The following is a 20,596-nucleotide window of genomic DNA, read 5'->3' as shown; positions in this document are numbered from 1 at the left end:
GCTCTAATTTGTGGGGGTTACATCTTCGAGCCTCTATGGCGCTCAGTTTCTCATCTGTAAGATGGGCACACCGGTAAGCCATTTCTCACAGATTTGGGGGTGGAGGGGAAGCATGTGTGCCCAAACTGCAGAGCTCTCTCTTACCACCCTGAGCCCAGCGAGTGGCAACTGGCTTAGTCGCCGCGAACTCACTCCCTCATCCGCTCCTGACTCATCCGATGCCTTCTGGACAGTCATTGCTGAGTTTCGCCCAGCCTTCCTCCCCACTGGCTGGGGTTTGAGTCTCAACTTTCGCACCCCAACTTGCGGTCGCTCCCCCATCCCATACCCTCCCCTCCCCCGCCACCGGGCCGCGCCATCCCGGGAGCCGTCCGAAGGTGGCAGCATCGGCCCCCGCAGTCCTCCACGGTAGGGCTGGCGCTGTGCAGGTCGCCGGCGGGCCGCGTCCGGAGCCCGGCGCCTAGCAGGCCTGGAGAGGCGGAGGCCACACCCCGAGCTCGGCCCCGGCGCTTCCCGCCGGTGAATCATCCCCCGCTGCGGAGGCTCCCGCAGTCCGCTGCAGCGCTCCGGGCCCTGCCGCGCCCCAGCCAAGTGCCGCGCCCCGCCTCTCCGCGACCCCTCGCTCCGTGCACTGCGCCATCCCGATCGCTACCATGGCGGGCATCGCGATGAAGCTGGCCAAGGACCGCGAGGCGGCCGAGGGGCTGGGGTCGCACGAGAGAGCCATCAAGTACCTCAACCAGGACTACGAGACGCTGCGGAACGAGTGCCTGGAGGCCGGGGCGCTCTTCCAGGATCCCTCCTTCCCCGCCCTGCCGTCATCCCTGGGCTTCAAGGAGTTGGGGCCCTACTCCAGCAAAACTCGGGGCATCGAATGGAAGCGGCCCACGGTAGGAGGCGCGAGGGCGACCAGCAGGGCCGGCATGGGCTGGAAGGGCACTCGGGGTTCCGGGAGGTCGGAGCCCCAGGCTCCCCGGCTCGCTAGTCCTGGCTTAGTAGTGCTCCGCGATCGCTGCTAAGGGGACTCCCGTTGCAGGCTGAGGCCCACCCAGGGGACCTGCCCCAAGCTGCGCACAGAGCTGGACCCCAAGTCCCATTAGTGGACACGCCCTAGAAGCCGCCTTCGGCCTCACAAAGCCGCAGGGACACAGGGCCGCTGGGGTGAAACTTTTACTGGACTCTAGTGGTGAGATGGAGGAAGGAGACGTGGGTCAGCTGTAGGGGTCGGGGTGAGGATATCTGAGTAGGAGGGAAGACTGGGGACTGCTGGAGGTGGAGAGGGCGGCAGGGGGCGGGCACAGCCTGGCTCTGGCTGACCTAGGTGGTCGCACAAGTACAGGTAGTACTTGTAAATGCAAGTACACTGATCCAGCTTAGATTTTGTCTGTTTCTCAAAGTGCAGTGAGAGAATCCCTTTTTTTTTGTTTTGTTTTTGTTTTTGTTTTTCGAGACAGGGTTTCTCTGTGTAGCCCTGGCTGTCCTGGAACTCACTTTGTAGACCAGGCTGGCCTCGAACTCAGAAATCCGTCTGCCTCTGCCTCCCAAATGCTGGGATTAAAGGCGTGTGCCACCACCGCCCGGCCGAGAGGATCCCTTAACTTAAAGAATGGAAGGGTAACTTAAAGAATCGAAGGGCTCCAAGGATCCTGTTACTCATTATTTTGCTGACCTAGAGTCCTCGCCTGGTAACCTCTGCTCTTGTCCCAACCCTCAGAGTCTCTGTCCTTAAGCCGTTCGTTCCCTTGTGGTTTCAGCCTCCAGTGGAAGCCCTGCTGGTCCTCATCCCATGGGACCCCCACTTGACTTTTCCAGGGAATGGAGAGGAAGTCTAAACTTGTAGATTCCTGTTAGGACAATGGACATTCCTACCCTGCTTCCATACTCTTGGTTCCCCCAGGCTGCTTTTGTTATCCTGGATCTAGTCTGAAAGCACCCTAGACTAGCTGGGGTGTAGCTCAGTTGGTGGAGTCTTTACTTAGCATGGGCGAAGCCCTCCGTTCTCTCCCAAGCACCACCTAAAATCAGGTGCGTGGTCATGGATGCCTGTCATTCCAGTACTCAGGAGGTGGAGACAGGAGGATCAGAGATTCAAAGCCTGGGGCCACAAAGATGGCTCATTGAGTAAGGGCTTTGATGGCCATTCCTAATGACCTTAGTTCTATCCCAGAACCCCCTTGGAAAAAGAGAGCCAACTCCGCCCCAAAATTGTTCTCTGACCTCCACATGCATACTGTGGCACACACAGGCAGGGTCTTGCAGGCATGCCTGCACACACAAAATAAATAATAATAACAACAAAAGAAGATGGAGGCTGGCCTTGGCTAGACAGTGCATCTGAGGCCAGCCTGGACCATGTGAGACCTTGACTCAAATTTAAAAATAAATGAAAAAGAAGACTAGAACCCAGAGCACCTGGGTACCTAGGGTGAGCCACTGGCTCTCTCTCTTTCTCAGCACAGCTGGGCATGCTGGTACACACCCTTGATCTCAGCCCTCAAGACACTTACTTTGTAGCTTTGGCTGTTTAGTAAGTTCGAGGCCAACCTGAACTACAAAGTAAGACTGTGTTTCAACATTAAATGAATAAGATAAAAAATAAGGCAAAGGAGGCCTCTTTGTTTTCTCCCTTGCCTAACACACTTGGTGCAGCTGCCTCTGCTCAGGTTTCCTGGAGACATGGGCTCTTTCTTACCCTTCTCATCCCCCAGGCAAGTTCTTCCCGAAAGTCTGGCTCATTTACATTCTTTCACAGTCTCCTCCTCAGAGAGTCCGTCCCCACCCTACTCTCTGCCCCATGCTCTTTCCTGCCCTGGAGTTAGCGCCATGAACATATGCAGTCACATATGTTTTCTTGCTCTGCTGAGCTGCTCTGTGTTAGTCGCCATGTGCTCTCAGTGTCTTGCCAAGAGAGCGTCCCTTTTCCATAGTCATTCACTTATTCATTCATTCATTCGCCAGCATTCAGGGAGTGCTTACTCTAGCCCAGGCATTAAGACATCCACAGCAAGTCACTAACTGTTTGGAGAATGAATGAATGAACGGTCATTGTGAGCCTCGGATGACATCCTGGCTGGGGAGACACGTCACATACAGGAGAACAAGTTCCTTACATTTGCATACTGTTTCACAAGTTACCTTGTTATCATTTCTGTGGTTAGAAGACACCCTAACCAAAAGCAAGTGAAGAGAAGAAAGAATTTACACAGCTTACAATTCCAGTTTACAGCACATCACTGAGGGGACCAGGAACTCAAGGCTGAGGCACGTTCACCACCCACACACATCTGAGTCCACAAACCTTCCTTCCATTCAGTCGATGAGCAATTATTGAACACCTATTGTATTCCAGGCACAGTATACTTAGTTTCTGTCTCTTGAAGCCCAGAGAGAACAGAAATGTCCTTCAACAGGTGATAGTAAAGCCTATGGGCCTTCTGAGTAGAAAAACAGAACTCCAGCGCCACTTACTTCAGGGACACTGCCTCCAGTGCCACTTTAGGGACACTGCCTCCAGCATCACTTCAGGGACACTGCCTCCAGCAGGCAGGTTGTGCACCACACATCATCCGACAGTTGGAGAAACCAAAGCTTGGGAATGTTAAACTTGCTCAGAACAAATCAGGACTGCAGCCATGGCTGGGCTAGCTGTCCTGACCTGTCCTGTCATACCTTGGTGGGGCCAGAGAACAGGAATAAAAAAAAAAAGTACGTACTGGATTCATTAGCCAGTTATTGGAGACTGAAATAGAGTGATATCAATGGATGGTGGGGTAGGGACCAGACAGGTTGCAGACCCTGGAGGAGGAGAAATGGAAGGGAACCGAGTGTTTCACTTATTTTAAAAAAAGGATGTCTAAAGGACTAGAAGAGTGGAGGGGCAGGGAGAAAGAGGTGAAAGAAGAAGAAGAAGAAGAAGAAGAAGAAGAAGAAGAAGAAGAAGAAGAAGAAGAAGAAGAAGAAGAAAAAGGAGGAGGGAGAAGAGGAGGGAGAGGAGGAGGAAGAGGAGGAATAGAAGAAGAAGGAGAAGAAAAGAAGAAGAAGAAGAAGAAGAAGAAAAAGGAGGAGGAGGAGGAGGAGGAGGAGGAGGAGGAGGAGGAGAAGGAGAAGGAGAAGAAGAAGAAGAAGAAGAAGAAGAAGAAGAAGAAGAAGAAAAAGGAGGAGGGAGAGGAGGAGGGAGAGGAGGAGGAAGAGGAGGAATAGAAGAAGAAGGAGAAGAAAAGAAGAAGAAGAAGAAGAAGAAGAAGAAGAAGAAGAAGAAGAAGAAGAAGAAGAAGAAAAAGGAGGAGGAAGAGGAGGAGGGAGAGGAGGAGGAAGAGGAGGAATAGAAGAAGGAGAAGAAAAGAAGAAGAAGAAGAAGAAGAAGAAGAAGAAGAAGAAGAAGAAGAAGAAGAAGAGGAGGAGGAGGAGAGCGAATAAAGACCTGTGGCTTGATTTAAGAGTTGTTCAGCTGTGAACAACTTGAGTTTGCTAGAGTTTGAGTCATGAGAGAGGAAGGGGTTAAAGGTGACTCCCAGAGGAAAAATTGAAACAATCCAGAGAAAGCGTGGCAGGCAAGGGAGCTGATTAGCCATGTGGGTGGCCTGGGGACTGATAACCCTTCCTGAGAGAATGTCATGACACTGACCAAAGAGCTCTCCACTGCAAAGAAATGAGATAGACCATGACCAAGCCACACTGAGGGCAGCAGCCGTGCCAGGCCACAGTGACGAGTGGTCCAGCACCATCCGAGGATGTCACATCAGGTCTTCCCAGCTATCATGATAGAATACTTGCCAAGGCCAGTCACTGACCCTGAGAACAGTCCTGTGTGGATGGTCCATTTGTCTTCTTCAAACCCATTGTACAGATGCAGAATAAGCTTCAGGATGCCAAGGAACCCCCCCCCCCCCCCCCCAACATCCTAGGCGTTAAGCAATAAACAGCAGGGCTGAGATTCTCACTAGCTCATCAGAATCCAAGGCTCAATCCTTTCTTCTATGGCTACATTATGTTTACTTGTAGACCCCACAGGCTGTGTCTGGGGCATAGTTTTCTAAACCGACTGTGGCTAGTCTCTGGGTTGTGGAGTCTGAACTTGGTCTTCTCTGGAGACCCCCCGAGGCATTCTCTGAAGTATAATGGTAGCCCCGCCTCCTGAGGTGAGAGCTTGGCCCCTGGATGGATGATCAGCGTGGCAGAGGCTCCTGGATCGGAGTCCAGTCTGCTCCATCCCCCGGGGTTAAGTGCTTGCTTGGCAGGCCTTAGGGATAGTTGGCTTCCCTGCTCCGACAGAAGTGCTTTCTCATTGCCCCTGAATCCGACAGGCAGACTGATGGGGAAGCAGGAAGTGAGCCTTGCTCTGTGAGCTGGTGTGCTGGAGGCTGCCAGGAAAGACCCAGCTCTCAGGGAAAGAGATTCCTGGTAGATAGAATAGTGCCAAGAGTCAAAGCCATGCTATGCAGATGTGACACTCCTACAAACCAGCTTAGATTTGGGCCCTGACTTCCTTTGTGGCTTTTGGGTGGAGCTCTTCAGAATCCGAAACACATCCAGGGGCCTGCAGGAGGGCTGAGCCCTTCCACATTGGCTATAGGGAGCAATAAGTAGGCTTAAGTAGGCATAAGTGCATTAGCACTTGACACCAATGAGTTTGAATCCCAGCTGTCTCTACCACTGGGGAACCGTGAACCTTTGAGCAATCGCTTTACCTCCTGAGGTATTCCCCACATAGAATAAATAGGAGCTGACTCCATCTTGAGTCCCTAAAGGGCTACTGGAGTGTCTGCGAAGCAGGTGCAGAATGCATGGATTCTCCAAGTCCTGAAAGAATGCGGGGGGGTGGGGGTGGGGGAGGAAGAGTTCAGCCCCTGTCCCCAAGAAGTACATGTATTAGAAAGATGTTAGGAGGACCCGTGAGTGTCACCAGATTTAGGTTTTCAAAAACTCCAGGACAGAGCTAAAGGGAAGGATGGGGACAAATGAGAAGAGACCTCATCCTGGAGGAGAGGGGAAAGATATTGAAATGTGGAAAATGTAGGGAAAGGGAGAAAGCCATGCAAACCCAGCCACTTGTGAGCAAGCCCAGAAGAGAAGCTGCCAGAATGGTAGGCAGGGGACACTCAGTGTGGAAGGTCCCAAAGTCTGGCAGAGGACGCTGGATGCATTCCCCGGCCCTGGTAGACCGTATAATGGAGCAGGCTGTAGGAAATTGGGAGTGTGTGGGGTCTGATGCCTTCCTGGAAACCTTCCCCCACCACACACAAGGGCCCATGGAGCAGGGTCATATGGATCTCCTCCTAGCGACAAGGTCTCACTATGAAACGTTCCTAGGAGCTGAGCAGCATGAGGAGGAGGGACTCAGGGCACCTGCTGGGAACTGAGGCTCCAGTCCTCCCTGCTGACCATGCTCTGTGCCTTTGTTTCCAGGAGATCTGCGCTGACCCCCAGTTCATTATCGGAGGAGCCACCCGCACGGACATCTGCCAAGGAGCCCTGGGTAAGTAGTGGGGTCTGGGGCAAGCTGTGCTGTGTCAGCTGCAAGTTCTATGGCTTCTCTCCCCAAGCTGTGCGGTGACTTCCATTTCCAGACACTCCCTGGATTTCTTGTCCCCTGGGGATGTCCCCTTGCCAGTCCCAAGGTTAAGGTGGGAGGTCCGAGAGGAGGCAGTGACTCAGGGTGAAGGGAGGGGAATCCTTTCACTGCTGAGAGGAAGTGGGAAGCACGAGGACCAGCTCTGCCTTGTAGGCAGCTGCCTGCAGGAGCTCACCAGGGAAAGCGATGTGGATTGTAATGATCGTGTTATTCAGACTAACCCAAGGATTAATCAGGATTGGGAGGGCCTGATCTGAGAATTACTGCTCTAGGCTCTCCAACTTCTGAACACGCCCCTCCCTCCTCCCTGCCCCAGGTTTCTGGTGAGTCTCAGCAATGAGAATCTACCTTCCCTTTTTCTTCTTCATAATAAACATGACCCTATAATTATTTGGGGGGGGCAGATTACTTGCTCTAATAAACCAGAAACCTGCTATCTGCCTCAGTGGGCTTCCCAGACAAGTCCACTATCACAAAACTGGTTCTCTAGAGCTCACCACCTTCCCGTGTCCACTTCATAGGGGCTCCGATCTCATACGGCTGGCAGCCATTATTTAGGAAGCCGGTCACTAAACCATGCTCGCCAACACTCGAAGATAACACCCCGATCACTGTCATTTTACAGATGAGCATTGCCATACCGTAGTCAGAGAAGAGGCCTGGAGTACAGACACATCTGTCTGACCCCAGCACTAGTGTGTTAAGTGCCAAGGCTAGAAATAGGCCTGCAAAAATACCACCCGTGGGGGATGTGATAGCCTGTGCAAACTCTCAGGATAGGGCAAACCTCTAGAGAGAACAGGACCCAGGTCTGTTGGAACACAACTTTGCCGAGTGAGGATTCCTAAAATTCCATAGAGTTTTCTCACCTGAGGAAAACAGACCTCCCCTCTCTTCACTCTCTCTCCAAGAAAGAGAGCAGACCAGGCAAGCTAGGGCAACCTAAGATGAGTGTCCTGTGGGGACAAGCCACTGGTTAGAGGAAATGGAAATGATAGGGTGGGAAGTTGATTGAGATTTTGACCAACCTGGGAGTGTTTGAAGGATCTAGGCAAATACAGAGGTTACTGAGTGCTAACAAGGTTACACAGCTACCTCAAAAGTCTGCCCGTATCCTGAGAGCCCAGCCGCACCTAACAAGTATCTGCGTTAAAACCCATTTCGGGGGCTGGTGAGATGGCTCAGTGGGTAAGAGCAGTGACTGCTCTTCCAAAGGTCCTGAGTTCAAATCCCAGCCACCACATGGTGGCTCACAACCACCCATAATGAGATTGGATGCCCTCTTGTGGTGTGCCTGAAGACAGCTACAGTGTACTTAATTATAATAATAAATAAATCTTATTAAAAAAAAAAAAAACCATTTCGGCTCCACCAGGCAGTTTGGGAGGGGCCGCGAGGGTTAAACTCCTGGGAGAAATGGTTTGCTATACATCCAGAACCGAATGGGAAAGAGAAATGTAAACCTTCCTAAAGTTTCTCTGTAATTGGTCTAACGTTTAAGGTTTCTAGAAGTACCAGATGAGCCATTTTATTTTTCCTCTGGCTTTTTATTCTGGAAGATTCCAACGAGATCGTGGGTGGTGAGATGTGGCTTACTGAACTCTCACCCTTACTCTGACATTTGGGCATGGGATCCTGAAGGGGTGGCACCGTCACCAAGTCCCACAAGGCTCAGAGCCAATAGGAGGACTGTGTAGGCAGACACAGGCTCAGTACGGTTGGTAACCATATCCCGAAATCCCCAAAGGCTGAGAAGCAACTGAACAGGGCTGTGTGGCAAGGACAGGTTTCAGTAATGTCAGTAGGTGGGAGACCTTGGCCCAGCCATCCCTGGGGACCTCAGCTTCCCCATACTTCAGAAGGAAGGGCCCACTGATAGGTGTCATTCAGTCCCCTAAAGCTATTCCTGCAGTGGAGTGGGACAGTGGGACAGTGTTTGACCAGCATGCATGAATGAGGTCCTAGGTTCAGTCCCTGTGCCAGTCATGCAGTAAAATCCAGCCAGCTGTTTCCCATTCCTTGGTCCGTTAGGTGAGCAAGAAGGATCACCTGAGAAACAAAATGCATGACTCAGATGGTGTTGGGTTTGGTTTGGTTGCACTATGGCATCCTGAATCCCAAGGAGGTAGTTTTACGCATGCTATGCAGATCTTAAAAACTGAAGCACAGAGGCAGGAGGGGCCGTGTGAGGCTGCGCCCGAGTCGTCTTGAGAGCCCTGGTCTGATGCCAAGTCCTGCACTCACTGCATAACCCGCAGGGTCTGAATCCTCGGTGCCGAGCTGAGCGAGCTCATTTGTTTCATTTTCTCCATTTGCACCTTCTACCCTAATGCATTCACTGACCCAGTGAGGCGGGATAAACGAGGACTTGCATACGTTCCTGCATCTCTCCACACCCTCCCACACCCCTTACACTGCTGCCCTCAAGTGCTTTACTCAGTCTCTCACCTGCATTCCTGGGAGGCTTAGCTTCGCACATGTGCACGGGCACATACAGAGGCACAGAGGTGCTCCCACCATGAGCCACCTGCATTGCAGAGCATGGTTGGCCAAAGCATGGACCCAGCAAGGAAAAAAATTCTGCCCTTCTTCAAGGAAGGCTGAAAAGGAAAGGCTGAGCCTCAGTTAGGCCGGCCCAGAGGCCAGCCACCCCCTGCACTGTGTAACTGCTGATGGTGATGGATCCTGTGCCCAGCAGCCCAGGCCAGAGCATACGGTTTCCAGTGCTGACACAGCTGTTCAAACGGCAGGCCTGCGCTCTCTGGGCCCTTGGAGTGGGCCACTTCGCCTCCACCATTGTTTGTTTGTTTGTTTCGAGACAGGCTTTTCTCTGTGTAGCTCTGGCTGTCCTGGAACTCACTCTGTAGACCAGGCTGGCCTCGAACTCAGAAATCCACCTGCCTCTGCCTCCCAAGTGCTGGGATTAAAGGCGTGCGCCAACACTGCCCGGCTTGCCTCCACCTTTACTTGGCCCCCAGAACACCTACCAGGAGGTGTTTGGCCTCCGGGTGCCCTTCTGTATAGCCTCCTCGTGTTTCCCTCATCCGAGATGCAGCAGGGAGGGAGCTCTGTGGGAACTGTGCCCCTGAAGGTGGATCTGGTCTCTCCCTCCACACTGAGTGAGCCCTGATGACCTGGGGCAGGCCACTCACCTTCTGTGAGCAAAAAGCTTTCCCTTCGGAATAGGCATTGCTTTCTTTCTCTCTCTTTTTCTTTTCTCATTTTAATAAATAAAACTTTGTGCTTTTAGAATAGTTTTAGATTTACAGAAAAGCCAAGGAGGTGTTGCATAGAATCAGAAACTAGTTTCCAGTCATGATCATCGCATATGGGTATGCTCCGTTTGCTACCATAGATGAACCATTATCAGTGCACTCCCCTAAGGCCCAAGCTTCATGGAGACTCCTCAGGTTTACCCAGCGACCCTTAGCATCTCAGGCTCTCTCCAGAATGCCACATTGCATCATCGCTGTGGTGGGCCCCCAGGGCACCTCTCGGCTGTGACAGCTTCTCAGTCCTGCCTTGTTCTTGTTAAACGTGACAGTTTCAAAGAGCACCAGCCAAGGGTTTTGTATGATGCTCTTTTCTTAGGATTTGCAGGCATCCTCTTTTAATGTAATATATAGTAATATATAGTGGTGCATGCCTATAATCCCAGCACTCAGGTGGTTGAGACAGGAGGATTGCTACCAGGCTAATATGATCTGTGTTGCAAGACCTTATCTCAGAAACATTAAATTTAATAATGATAATAATGATAATAATAATAATAATAATAATAATAATAATAATAATAGTCATAGCTGTAGGAAGAAAAAAGGAGAAAAAGAAGTAATAGAAGATGAAAAGAGGAAAAAGGAGAAAGAGAAGGAAAAGGAGAAGGAGGAGGAAGAGGAAGAGAAGGAAGGAGGAGGAGGAGAATGGGAAGAAAAAGAAGAAGAAGGAGAAGAAAAAGAAGAAGAAGAAGAAAAAGAAGAAGAAGAAGAAGAAGAAGAAGAAGAAGAAGAAGAAGAAGAAGAAGAAGAAGAAGAAGAAGAAGAAGAAAGAAGCAGCTGACTGTAGTTTAAACAAAAAGACAATGACCAGAAAACTGGTGTGGGCTGGGTTTAATGAAGAAAGTGAACCCATCCCTCTCTCTTCACGGTCCTTCTACCAGCCCCGCCCCCGCCCCCAGCTTATCTCTCATCCTGCCCTGCCCCATAGAGGCCCCTCCCGGAACACTTTAGCATCTATGAGTCACGGCTTCCGCAGCTTCCTTTCTGCTGCACACTCCTGCACAGCTGCTCTCAGCCTCCCAACTGTTTTTCCTGCTGCAGCTAAGGCAGCAGACACCGGGCTCTGGTGAAGGCTAAGCTGCTGCTTTGCCCTGATGCCCTGTCTTGTCCTGGCCGGCCCCAGCCTTGACCATCAGGCAGACATCTGCCTGGTCTCCAGCTCTGTGCTTGACTGTAGTAGCAGAAGTGGTGGGAAGCCATCAGAGCCCCCAGCTCCCGTGGACTCTCCTCTGAAGCCATGGCATGCCCAGCAGGTAGCAGGGCGACAGGGCTCTAGGTCTGTGGATCAGGATGTGATCTTTGGCTTGCCTGGGTTCTCCCTGGACCTTGCCACCAGCTGTCTGTGACTAGGAGCCACGCCACACCCCTGTATCAACCCAGTCACCATGTCTGAGAAGAAAGGGTTGGGTCAGATCTTTCCCAGGCCCACACTTGCAACATTCTGTGGCTTTAAAATCTGTCAGCTCAACTATGCCTAAGAGCAGGATCCTAAGTCAGTGGAGCTGTGCTCGGCCTCAATAGTGTTAGCTCCAGGGAAGCCCCTCTCCAGGGCTCCAGCAGTAAGGGCTTCATGGCCCGTGAGGTCCACTGGGGTTCTAGCCACAATGCTGTGTGGATGGTGAGTCTCAGGAAGAGGTGGTCTAGAAGGCAAGTGTGTAATGAAGCAGGCTAGACCAGCCCTGTCCCCACGGAGCGCTTAGCAATGACGTAAACGTCCAGCCCCGCTACTCAAGATGGTAACCGCCAGCCGTGTCGCTAAGTGACACTCAAAGTGTGAGGTGTGCACCTGAGGAACTGAACTTGGTGTTTGGTTTTCTGAACTGAGGTCTCACTCCATAGCTCACTCCCTGAATTCAAGGAGCTCTTTCTGCCTCAGTTTCCCACCTACGGGGATTATAGGCATGCACCGTCATGACTGGTGAAAGAACTGAGGTTGTAGGTTTTATTTAAATTCCACTACCTGTGAGAATGGCAGTGGACAGTGCAGCAGAGGGTGGGGCTTTGACGCTCGGTGATCAGAGGCTCGCTCCTTAGCTCCATCACTTCGCACAGCATTGAGTGCTCTTCCCTATACTGGGTGTATCAATCCTGAAGATGAAATGGCATGACTTGCAGCCTGCAGGAAGCTGAGGCGTGGGAAAGGTTTAATAAGACAGAGTGTCTAAGAGGACAGGAGTTGGGATTCTAACTCAGAGGACAGTATACTCAGAAGAGGTTCCATCACCCTGCCCATCTTCCATGCCCAGATAGGACATGGTCAGCCTATGTGGTGACCATGGTGTTGTCAGAGAGAGATGTGACAGAGGGGTGTAGTACTGGGGAAAATTCCAGATTCCTCTGCTCCGGTGCATTGGCGTTGTGATGGTCACAACTTCTGGTTGTTTCCTCCCCAGAGCCAGAGGCCATTAGTGCCACCCAGCCTGGGCTCCTGCACTGCACAGCCTGGGCTCCTATACAACATAGCCTGGGCCCCTATACCACCCAGCCTGGGCTCCTGCACTACACAGCCTGGGCCCCTATACCACATAGCCTGGGCTCCTATACCACATAGCCTGGGCTCCTATAACACATAGCCTGGGCTCCTATACCACATAGCCTGGGCTCCTACAACACACAGCCTGGGCTCCTGTGCTTGCCTCCAACACCCTGGGAATGTTAGTCATCAGTTTTCAATTACCCATCTGTGAAATGGGAACTGTGAGGACATTTAAGTCCTTTTTCCTTTTCCCACACAATAGGGAATCTTAAGACTTCTGACTCTAAGGTGCTCTTGAGACCCAGGGCCTCTGGGGGTTCCTCTATCTCAATGGAGATCAGAGAGAACCCCCCCCCCACACACACACACACATACACCGTTCCTCTCCCACCATTCTGGTGTTCCTCCTGCATCTAGTCGCCTCAGCTCGGTTCCTTCGCATCCCTCTGGGTCCTGCAGGAGGAAGGACGGCTGCTGATGAGCAGGAGCCTCAGTGGACAACAGGAGCCTCCCTCAGCCTTCTGTGGGTGTGGGAGGCAGTGACTCCCTGCAGCATCCCCCTCATCCCTACTGCCTCTTTCAGGGAGTTCCCACAGCAGGAGAGAGAAAGATAGATAAGGGATAAACTGGGGTCTTTCTCGCACAGGAGACTGACGACCTTATGTTGATGAGGAGGGGTTGAGTTAGAATCCCAGCTCCTGCCCACCAGCCTGATGGAAATGATAAGATTGCATGTCTGCTGGGCACTCCCATTAGGGGAACCCTCTTCTGGCTTGCTGCCAGGCTGTGGACTGAGTAAGACGAGACCGGGCCCACACTGACTTATCATCACCCTGTCGCAGGCCTGGCTCTGGGCTGGGTGTGTTTCCTCTAGAGGAAACCACACAGCTCGCTCCAGGGGGGACCTTCAGTGCTCTGAGAACTGGGGTTCCTTCCCTCTCTGGGCTGCCTAGGACAGGAGATCTACTTGTCCCTTCCCTCACAAGGTGCCTGGTGGGATGGAGACTGAAGGTAATAGTGAAGGCAGGAATGTAGCTAGGAGCTGCTCCCATGTTCCTTATTATCTATCCATCCATCCAGCTGTGGACCCACAGGGGGAGGAAGGGAGCCCGCACAGGAATAAGCCACAAAACCAGCCGGACTGGAAACAGGCTTTCTCCCGGTTTCCATTCTTGACATTTGGGACAGAGAACTAACTCTTGGATGGTGAAGGGGTTGGGTGTTCCATCAGAGTCTGTACAGGACACACCCAGACACCAAATCTTGGCACAAAGGAGATTTATTACCATGGAGGGACTGGGGTGGGGGTGGGGAGTGGATGGGAGCAGAGCTGCCTCTGGATTGGGAAAAGACCTGACAGCAAGAAGCAGCAGGTGGTTTTGCAAGGGTGGATTTTCTAGGAGAAAAAGAGGTTAGTCTGTGCTAGGATGAATTGGTAAGTCCTGATCGGACAGATTAGCCTGTGTCACCAAATAGTGACTGTTGGACCTTTGGTGTTTAGTCTCAGGAACGAGTCAGTGGCTAAATAAGGGAATAGACCTTGGGGGCGAGCTTTAGGGATGTAATTTAACTGTCTAGCAAGGGAGAGGGAGGAAGGATGGACAAGACCTGCCTGCAGTGCTTAGGCCTACTAGAGAGCCCTTCAGTTCCGAGGGGAGAGGAATGTTCTTGTGCAGTCAGCAGTGTTCTGGGCCTCGACCCCGGACTTGCCAGGGACACTCCCTCAGACGGGTTGAGATGTTCCCACTGTGGGGAGGATGGAAATGCCCCAGTCAGAACCACTAGCAAAGGAGTGAAGGCGGAGCTGTGGACACCTCAAACATCCCAGGGTCTCAGGCACAAGGCCACAGAGGGTCACACTATGCTGTGGTGGCCAGCGAGGAGAATCCCCAGATGGGTCGCAGTGATGGATGGTACGCGCTGAAGACAGAGCCACGCCCCTTCAGCATTGAGGCTGGTTAACTGAGGCAAGATTAAGGTTACAGCCACAGAGGGCCAGCTTGCAGAGGGGTTCAGCGTTGTTGGGATATCTGAGCGCGTGGGAGAGGAATACCAGGCTTCCCACCAGCACTGGGAGGAGCTTCAGGGGAGGAGGCAGTGGGGAGGACTTCTCTGAGTTCCCCTCAGGCCTGCCTATCTGTTTCCTCAGTTTCCCAGCTCTGAGTAGCTCTGGCTGTCCTGGAAATCACTCTGTAGACCAGGCTGGCCTCGAACTCAGAAATCTACCTGCCTCTGCCTCCCAAGTGCTGGGACTAAAGGTGTGCGCCACCACCACCTGGCTTCTGAGTCAGTTTAAAGCACTCATTGGACCTGTGTGGGAATGCATCTCCAGACCAGGGTGCCCTGTGACCTGCAGAGTGGCCGGATGTCCTGGACATCCTGACGATAGCATCTTTATTTGTTTTCTCAAACCCTTGGAGACTCAGTCAGCTGATGCAGGTAAAATACAAGTGGCTGACAGGCTGGGACAGGCTGGTATCACAAAGCGAAGCATTAAGAAGGGAACCTCAGTCTCAACCCCCTCCCACCCTCTCGCCCCAGACGGGGGCAGGGCAAGTCAGATTTGGGACCCACTGACCTTTCTATCCTGAGCTGTGCCGATTCTCCACGTCTTCGGCCCTCTCCTCTCTCCCGCTCTCCTCACTCAGTCCCAGCTGCCCCTCTGCTAAGCCCACCCCACTCTTCTCTGTCCAGGCCAGTGTTCACCTCCATCTTTGGGATCATGTCTCCGTGACTGCCCTTACTAGCGGTGCTTTGGCGTAGCCTAAGGCTAGATTGCGGGGTGGTAGCTTCCTCCTTGCTGAATGCAAGGGGGTGAGGGCAGAGAACCACAGAAAGTTAAGCACAAATGAGAAAAGTAACCGTCAAAACTTGTGAGGCACAGGAAGCCTTTCAGGAGTGAGGGAGCTGGCTGGGCTGGGTCCTGTCTCCCTTCCCCAAGCTTAAGCACCACCTTGGCCTGGGTTTGAAGTTTATAAACAATGGGTATCTTCCGTCTCTGGGCTTGTAACTCGCTCATAGCCACGGCAGGGCTAAACTGAAGCAGTGCGTGGCCAGAGTTTATCCCAGGCTATTGCCTTCTGGTGTGGCAAAGCTGAGCAGAGCCCAACATGTCCTAGGTCCCCTGGGTGCTTTTCCATTCTGTTTCACTTTCCAGTTTGGGAAGGAAAGATGTTGATGGCTGAAGGAAATGAAAGAGAAAACACCCAACAAATATTTCATCTCCCCCTTAGCAACCCACAAACAGCTGCAAATAGGAGTAACCCAGCCACAGACATTTCTACAGTGGTACAGGTGACCCTGGCCCGGACATGGGGCTACCCCACAGGGTGCAGAGGCCAGGAGTACAGCTCTGGAAATTTACCAATGTAGTCCTGAATGAATTTATTTTTCCAGAAGAGAGCCCTGAAGATTAAAGGAACCATTCATAAGGCCTGTCCTACCTAAGGCAGGGTCTGGGGTGCCTCCAAGGACTGTCTACAGGTTTAGGTGTGGTAGGAAGGCCATGGGGTCTAGGGGTGCTCATAGGGGCCAGAGCAACTGGAAACAATTAGCCTTTTCATCCAGGAAGGCTCAGCAAATCTCCAAAGCTGAGCCCAAGGTGTGGAAAAGCCCAGACTCTGATCTAACTGGCTTTGGCCAAGCAAATTTAAACGGGGGAAAGTCTGAATTTGTAGACACCCCCAAGGGCTCATGGATAAAAGGTCTTCTCGGGTACCCCAGGGTGGAGAGAATATCACCGAATAGTTGAGGAATGGATAAATCAAGAAGTAGATGCTGGTCTGCCAAGGCAGGAGTCTCTGGGAGAACCCATCAGGGAAAGAAACCGATCGCACCATCATGGACTCAGGAAGAGGAAGATGCAGGCTCCTGGGACCCTTGCAGCCTTGTGCTCTGTCAGGGCACCAAGCAGAGAAGGGACCCCCAGAGGGGCCTGTGATTCTCAGGCCTAGGGCCCGGCTCTAGATGGCGTAAAGAGAAACTAGGTTTCCCCTGAAAAATTGGTCTGGTATAGCAGAGCGTGGGGCTTTCTCTGTAGGGGCCACACTTGGCTCTTAAGCAATTGTACAAACATGGCTTTGACCTCAGCGCTGGCCTTGACCTCCATGTCAACCTTGACCTCTGTGCTGGCCTTGACCTCCATGTCAACCTTGACCTCTGTGCTGACTTTGACCTCCACATTGACCTTGACATCTGTGCTGGCCTTGACCTCCATGTCAACCTTGACCTCTGTGTTTTCCTTGACCTCCATGTCAACCTTGACCTCTGTGCTGACTTTGACCTCCACATTGACCTTGACATCTGTGCTGGCCTTGACCTCCATGTCAACCTTGACTTCTGTGTTTTCCTTGACCTCCATGTCAACATTGACTGAAGGGCTGACTTTTGCCTCCACATTGACCTTGACCCCTGTGTTGACCTTGACCTCCACAATCCATTCACCGGTCTTGACAGCAGCACTTTCTGCAACTTTTGGAAGCACTTCCAAAGGCTCAGCCAGAATCCTGAGACAGAGCTACTGCACGGCACTGTCCCCCACCCCCGCCCCCTCTCACTCCCACCTCAGTGACAACCCCTCCCCCTCTCCCCCAAGCCCTCTACCAGCTTTACACCTCCCAGAACAAAACTGCCAAAGGTGACCAAAGCTTTCACAGGATGAAAAGAAAGGCAGCAGAGTTCACCAGAAGTTAAGCAGCAGCAGCATCAGGACCAGACCCAGGCTTCTAACCACAATTGTGTGTATCCACGGGCCTCCTATGGAGCTCCTGGGTCTCACTGGCTTAGCTTCTCACCACCCGGGCTGGACCAGTGCCCCTGCCCAAAGTGACTGCTGCCCCTCCGGCCTTAGTGGCCAGGGGCTCAATGGGCAACTGTCATGTCTGTTTTGTTTGCCTGCTATTTAGCCGATGGGACAGTGGTGCCTAGGACAATGTAAAAAGGGTGGGTCACACCTACGGAAGGAAAGGCCACAGGAAGGGAGAGCCTGGGCCAAGGAACAAAGTGAGCTGAAGCTATAGGGGGCCAAGAGGGTAAAGAACCTAGAGTCTGAGGAGTCTGGAGTCTGGGAGCGTGGTGGTGTTGAGGTTTACCGTGCCTTCTGGTGCTGGAAGACAAATGGGTGTGAACAAGCCGGAGGAGTGAAAAACTAGAAACAGAGCCAGGTAGGCCAGGTCTCGGGGAAGAGGCATGAACTCTGCCTGCAACAAGACACACCCTGGATGGGAACCCTGGAGGACGGCACCAGAGGAAGGCAGGATTTCTCAGTGTGTCCGCAAGCAAAAGATGAAGGGGCCAGGCTGGCTGTGAGACCCTCGGCCTCTCCCCTGGCCACAGTCATGTCTTTCAGTGCTGTCTCTAGACTCCAGATCCCTGCCTCCCTCACCTTCCTCAAACTGCCAGTCATTTTACCTCAGAGTTTTATAATCCAAAGTTTCCTTCTCTATAGGTAGGTGTAGCCCAAGTCTGGTCTCTTGGATCGAGATATTATATCTCTCTGTTTTACCACAGAAACAAAGTCCAGTGGGAGTAGGTGACAGAGAGGGCACAGGAGACCCCTGCGGCTCCACCTGCAGTTTTGGTGTCTTCCGGGGTTATGTTTGCTGATGCGAGGCAGCCTGGGTGACAGGCTTCTGTGAGCAGTGGTCACAGGCGGCTCAGTAACCTCTGGGCTAGCCACGGACATGATGTGTTCAGCAGCTGCCAGCTCCCACCCTGGGGAGGCACAGCCTTGGGGACTCTCATGAGCGATAAGTGCCACAGTGACCTGTCTCTGACCCCTGTCCCTGTTCTCGTCCCATCCCGGGTGCTGGACAGAAGCCAGTATGGGGCTCCCCGGGCAAGAAAGGCAGACTAGAGATGGTACGTCACAGTTGTCCAGCGGCCAAGGCAGAATTTATATAGACAGCGCCTCTCCTCATTCCCAGGGTACACAGCCAGCGGTGTAAATAAAGGCAGAGCAAAACATTGACAGCCTTTAAAGAAAACCTAGCAGCTATAAAGAAAATGCAGTCCAGAGCCAGGCGATTATAGACACCTGTAACCTCTGCTCATGGGAGGCCGAGGCAGGAGAATTGCTGTGAGTTTGAGACCAGTCTAGACCATTAATGAGTTCTAGGTCAGCCTGAGCCACAGACTCCTAGACTGAGACCCTTTCTTGATAGAGAGAGATGTCCAGAAGGAAGAGGGCTCCCCAACCCAGAGAGAAAAGCTTAAGTGCTGTCAAGGGCGCTCCACCATAGCAGCTGGGCCTGTGTTGAGGGCGCCAAGGGCCTGTGGCTCCCTGGCCAGCCAGCCTGGCTTAAGTGAGAAAGCCTGCCTCGAAAACCAGGGAGGACGGTATCTGAGACTGAACTGCGCTTGCATGCACAGCCTCCTGCTCTTGTGTATGCACAGAACACACACACACACACACACACACACACACACACACACACGCATGAACACACACACAGGCACACTCTCCTGCTCTTGTGTATATGCACACACATGAACTCTCCTGCTCTCCTGTATGCATGCAATGCACACGCATACACACAAGCACAGCCTCCTGCTCTTGTAGATGTCATATAACACACACATGCACCCACCCACACACACACACACATGCACCCACACACACATACACATGGGCAGAGCCTTCTGCTCTCATGTATATGCACACACACAAACACACACACATACCCAGGCACAGACAGCTTCCTGTTCATATGTATGCACATGCATGAACACACACACATCAGTTTTTCCCTTTTTCTATTAACTGTATCTTTATTTTTCTAGTAAGCTTGGCCTTTTGCTCTTTATATCTACTAAAACAACAAAAAAAATGTGACCTCTGGTCTAAGTCTGAACATTTATTTTTCATGTTTTTTTTTATTCTCATTACTTGATTTTCCTTATTGTGACTTTTACCAAGCACTTTCTTTATTGTAGCTAAATGTATTACTTTAGACTTAAATATTTTTAACTTACGATTTTAAAACTTCATGACTTCTAAATTACAAGGAGATAGCTTATTTCCACTCTAAGACTGCAATAGAATTCGCCCACTTTTCCTAGAATTTTCATGGGTTCACATACTATGTCAAATAATACCATAATATAAAATATCTAAGTACATAAATAAGAGGGCGAATTGTATAAATGGATAGTTTATTGTCGTTATGAGTGTATGCGTAGTATGTGTGAACATAAATTTAAGCTGCATGACATGGTATGACTATCAAGCCATCATCATTCTCTTTGTGTGACCTCCACAAGTGTGGAGGCCAGGGAACAGCTTGCAGGAGTCACTTCTCTCCTTCCGCCATGTGAGTTCTGGGGCTCAAACCCAGATTTTAGGGCCAAGAGCCTCTGCCTGCAGAGCCATCCCACAGCCCATTTTTTTGCTCATCGTTTTAGATATTTTAATTCATGTCACTTTGTCACTTAGCTCTGTTGTTTAGGGTGATATGGGGCGGGGGGAGGAGGGTTCAGCGTGGCATGGAATTTGTGCTAGGCATGAGTCCAAGGGCCCGCCCGGGGAACTCTTCCTCCCTCCCTAAGTTCCAAAGTGCTAGAATTTCAGACTGCACCATGACTCTGGGCCTCTTTTAGAGACTGTTCTCCGACTGGGCCTCATGTTTAACATCCCCTATAAACTTACGTATCGACTAGATAACAGTTTTTAAAACTCTGCTGCTATTTTTATTGGGATCACGTTGTTTATAGGCCAGTTTAAGTTATGATAATGAATCTTTGTAGCTGATATGGGCTACTTTAAAAAAAACAATGGTCTCAGCCTCCACAGGCCCCGTGCGACTTCCTTAGCACACCTCAGCAGCCACCCGGGGCTCTTCTCTGGATCCCCTTCTGCAGGTTGGGGGCCATTGACAGAATTCTAGAACCCGGAGAGAGCTGCCATCAAAGAAGCAGGAGGGTGGGGGTGGGGAATATGCTCTGGCCTTTGGTTTCCAGGTCGCCCAGTGGCTAAAGCACACCAGAGGCCATTAGCCCCTGGGTCTACTGGTCAGGGGGCTTCTAAGCCGAGACCAGGTTGGAGGCTACCGACTAAACCCAGAGGCAAGCAGAAGGGATGGACCAGGCTTCTAAACCTCAGCCCGCCACAATCCAGCACTCAAGCTCCAAAGACAAGTGTTTTTAGTTGAGATAAATAGAGTAATTTGGGGACTCAAAAATAGTCCACAGACGATGATGTACAAAGCAGCTTTGTGCCTGTGTGACAACAGTGATGACTGCCAGGAAAGGAAGACAGGAGATTGAGTGATTCAAGGT

The 20,596-nt window shown here is 51.7% G+C and overlaps 1 protein-coding gene across 1 annotated transcript in view; it reads left to right on the top strand.

Moving 5' to 3' along the window:
- Nucleotides 1-366: 366 nt before the first annotated feature.
- Capn2 (calpain 2) overlaps nucleotides 367-20,596 on the top strand; it is a 50,785-nt gene continuing 30,555 nt past the window's right edge. The window contains exons 1-2 of the mRNA XM_031337293.1: nucleotides 367-890; nucleotides 6,406-6,475. Of these exons, the coding sequence (XP_031193153.1) occupies nucleotides 654-890; nucleotides 6,406-6,475 (307 nt within the window). The 5' untranslated portion in view covers nucleotides 367-653. The remainder of the gene's footprint in view (nucleotides 891-6,405; nucleotides 6,476-20,596) is intronic.

Source organism: Mastomys coucha, unplaced genomic scaffold (assembly GCF_008632895.1).
Source record: "Mastomys coucha isolate ucsf_1 unplaced genomic scaffold, UCSF_Mcou_1 pScaffold1, whole genome shotgun sequence".
NCBI classification, from domain to species: Eukaryota; Metazoa; Chordata; class Mammalia; order Rodentia; family Muridae; genus Mastomys; species Mastomys coucha.
This window is presented reverse-complemented; position numbering and strand designations above follow the sequence as displayed.